The 2500-nt window shown below is 50.2% G+C and overlaps 1 protein-coding gene across 7 annotated transcripts in view; it reads left to right on the forward strand.

Annotated features, from left to right (window-relative positions):
- hnrnpr (heterogeneous nuclear ribonucleoprotein R) overlaps window positions 1-2500 on the forward strand; it is a 21273-nt gene that overhangs the window by 4064 nt on the left and 14709 nt on the right. For all 7 annotated transcript variants that reach the window (XR_014629284.1, XR_014629285.1, XR_014629286.1 and 4 more), the window contains exons 3-4: window positions 1801-1919; window positions 2448-2500. The exon at window positions 2448-2500 is cut by the window's right edge and continues 55 nt beyond it. Coding sequence is in view for 2 of the 7 variants with exons in the window: in XM_084424636.1 (XP_084280762.1) it covers window positions 1801-1919; window positions 2448-2500 (172 nt within the window). In the remaining 5 variants the exon portion in view is untranslated. The remainder of the gene's footprint in view (window positions 1-1800; window positions 1920-2447) is intronic.

Below are 2500 nucleotides of genomic sequence, written 5' to 3' on the forward strand. Positions count from 1 at the left end.
GGCGTGTGTGTGATGGGTTCAAGCGTGTCTGATGGTGTGTGTGTTTAGGTCTGGTGGCGTGTGTGTGTGTGATGGGTTCAAGTGTGTCTGATGGTGTGTGTGTTTAGGTCTGGTGGCGTGTGCGTGTGTGTGTGTGTGTGTGATGGGTTCAAGCGTGTCTGGTGTGTGTGTGTTTAGGTCTGGTGGCGTGTGTGTGATGGGTTCAAGTGTGTCTGGTGTGTGTGTGTTTAGGTCTGGTGGCGTGTGTGTGTGTGTGATGGGTTCAAGCGTGTCTGGTGTGTGTGTGTTTAGGTCTGGTGGCGTGTGTGTGTGTGTGATGGGTTCAAGTGTGTCTGGTGTGTGTGTGTTTAGGTCTGGTGCCGTGTGTGTGTGTGTGATGGGTTCAAGCGTGTCTGGTGTGTGTGTTTAGGTCTGGTGGCGTGTGTGTGTGTGTGTGTGTGATGGGTTCAAGCGTGTCTGGTGTGTGTGTTTAGGTCTGGTGGCGTGTGTGTGTGATGGGTTCGAGCGTGTCTGGTGTGTGTGTGTTTAGGTCTGGTGGCGTGTGTGTGTGTGTGATGGGTTCAAGCGTGTCTGATGGTGTGTGTGTTTAGGTCTGGTGGCGTTGTGTGTGTGTGTGATGGGTTCAAGCGTGTCTGATGGTGTGTGTGTTTAGGTCTGGTGGCGTGTGTGTGATGGGTTCAAGCGTGTCTGATGGTGTGTGTTTAGGTCTGGTGGCATGTGTGTGTGATGGGTTCAAGCGTGTCTGATGGTGTGTGTGTTTAGGTCTGGTGGCGTGTGTGTGTGATGGGTTCAAGCGTGTCTGATGGTGTGTGTGTTTAGGTCTGGTGGCGTGTGTGTGATGGGTTCAAGCGTGTCTGATGGTGTTTGTGTTTAGGTCTGGTGGCGTGTGTGTGTGATGGGTTCAAGCGTGTCTGATGGTGTGTGTGTTTAGGTCTGGTGGCGTGTGTGTGTGATGGGTTCAAGCGTGTCTGATGGTGTGTGTGTTTAGGTCTGGTGGCGTGTGTGTGTGATGGGTTCAAGCGTGTCTGATGGTGTTTGTGTTTAGGTCTGGTGGCGTGTGTGTGATGGGTTCAAGCGTGTCTGATGGTGTGTGTGTTTAGGTCTGGTGGCGTGTGTGTGTGTGTGTGTGATGGGTTCAAGCGTGTCTGATGGTGTTTGTGTTTAGGTCTGGTGGCGTGTGTGTGATGGGTTCAAGCGTGTCTGATGGTGTGTGTGTTTAGGTCTGGTGGCGTGTGTGTGTGATGGGTTCAAGCGTGTCTGATGGTGTGTGTGTTTAGGTCTGGTAGCGTGTCTGATGGTGTGTGTGTGTGTGTGATGGGTTCGAGCGTGTCTGATGGTGTGTGTGTTTAGGTCTGGTGGCGTGTGTGTGTGATGGGTTCAAGCGTGTCTGATGGTGTGTGTGTTTAGGTCTGGTAGCGTGTCTGATGGTGTGTGTGTGTGTGTGATGGGTCCGAGCGTGTCTGATGGTGTGTGTGTGTGTGTGTGTGTGTGTGTTTAGGTCTGGTGGTGTGTGTGTGATGGGTTAGAGCGTGTCTGATGGTGTGTGTGTGTGATGGGTTCGAGCGTGTCTGATGGTGTGTGTGTGTGATGGGTTCGAGCGTGTCTGATGGTGTGTGTGTGTGTGTTTAGGTCTGGTGGTGTGTGTGTGATGAGTTCGAGCGTGTCTGATGGTGTGTGTGTGTGTGATGGGTTCGAGCGTGTCTGATGGTGTGTGTGTGTGTGTGTGTGTGTTTAGGTCTGGTGGTGTGTGTGAGATGAGTTCGAGCGCGTCTGATGCGGTGTGTGTGTGTGTGTGTGCAGGGCTGGTGGCGTACGCAGATCTGGACGAGCGAGCGCTGGATGCCCTGAGGGAGTTTAATGAGGAGGGAGCTCTGTCGGTCCTGCAGCAGTTCAAGGAGTCGGACCTCTCACACGTGCAGGTGAACTAACACTCGAACACACACACACACACACACACACACACCTGTGCAGGTAAACAAACACTCGATCTCTGCTCTCACACACCTGTTTCAGCTGCTTAAAGGGATAGTTCACCCAAAAATGTAATCCTAGGTGTATCTGACACTCTTCTTTCAGACAAATATAATCAGTTATATTAAAAATGTCCTGGCTCTTCCGAGCTTTATAATGGGGGTCAGTGGGTATATATTTCCATAAAAGTGCGTCTATCCATGATAAAAGTGCACCCATTCATCATAAGTGTATTTGTCCATATATAGATGCACTTTGATGGACTTCCAAAAAAATATATACAAACTGACCCCCATTATAAAGCTCGGAAGAGCCAGGACATTTTTAATGTATTAAATATATTATATTCGTCTGAATATATTCGTCTGAAAGAAGAGTGTCACACACACCTAGAATGAGTTGAGGGAGAGTAAATCATGCGCTAATGTTTGGGTGAACTATCCCTTTAACCTTCCCTTCCCTCACACTGCCTGCAGAACAAGAGTGCGTTCCTGTGTGGCGTGATGAAGACGTACCGGCAGCGGGAGAA

The sequence above is a fragment of the Rutilus rutilus genome (genome assembly GCF_951802725.1).
Source record: "Rutilus rutilus genome assembly, chromosome: 11".
NCBI lineage: Eukaryota > Metazoa > Chordata > Actinopteri > Cypriniformes > Leuciscidae > Rutilus > Rutilus rutilus.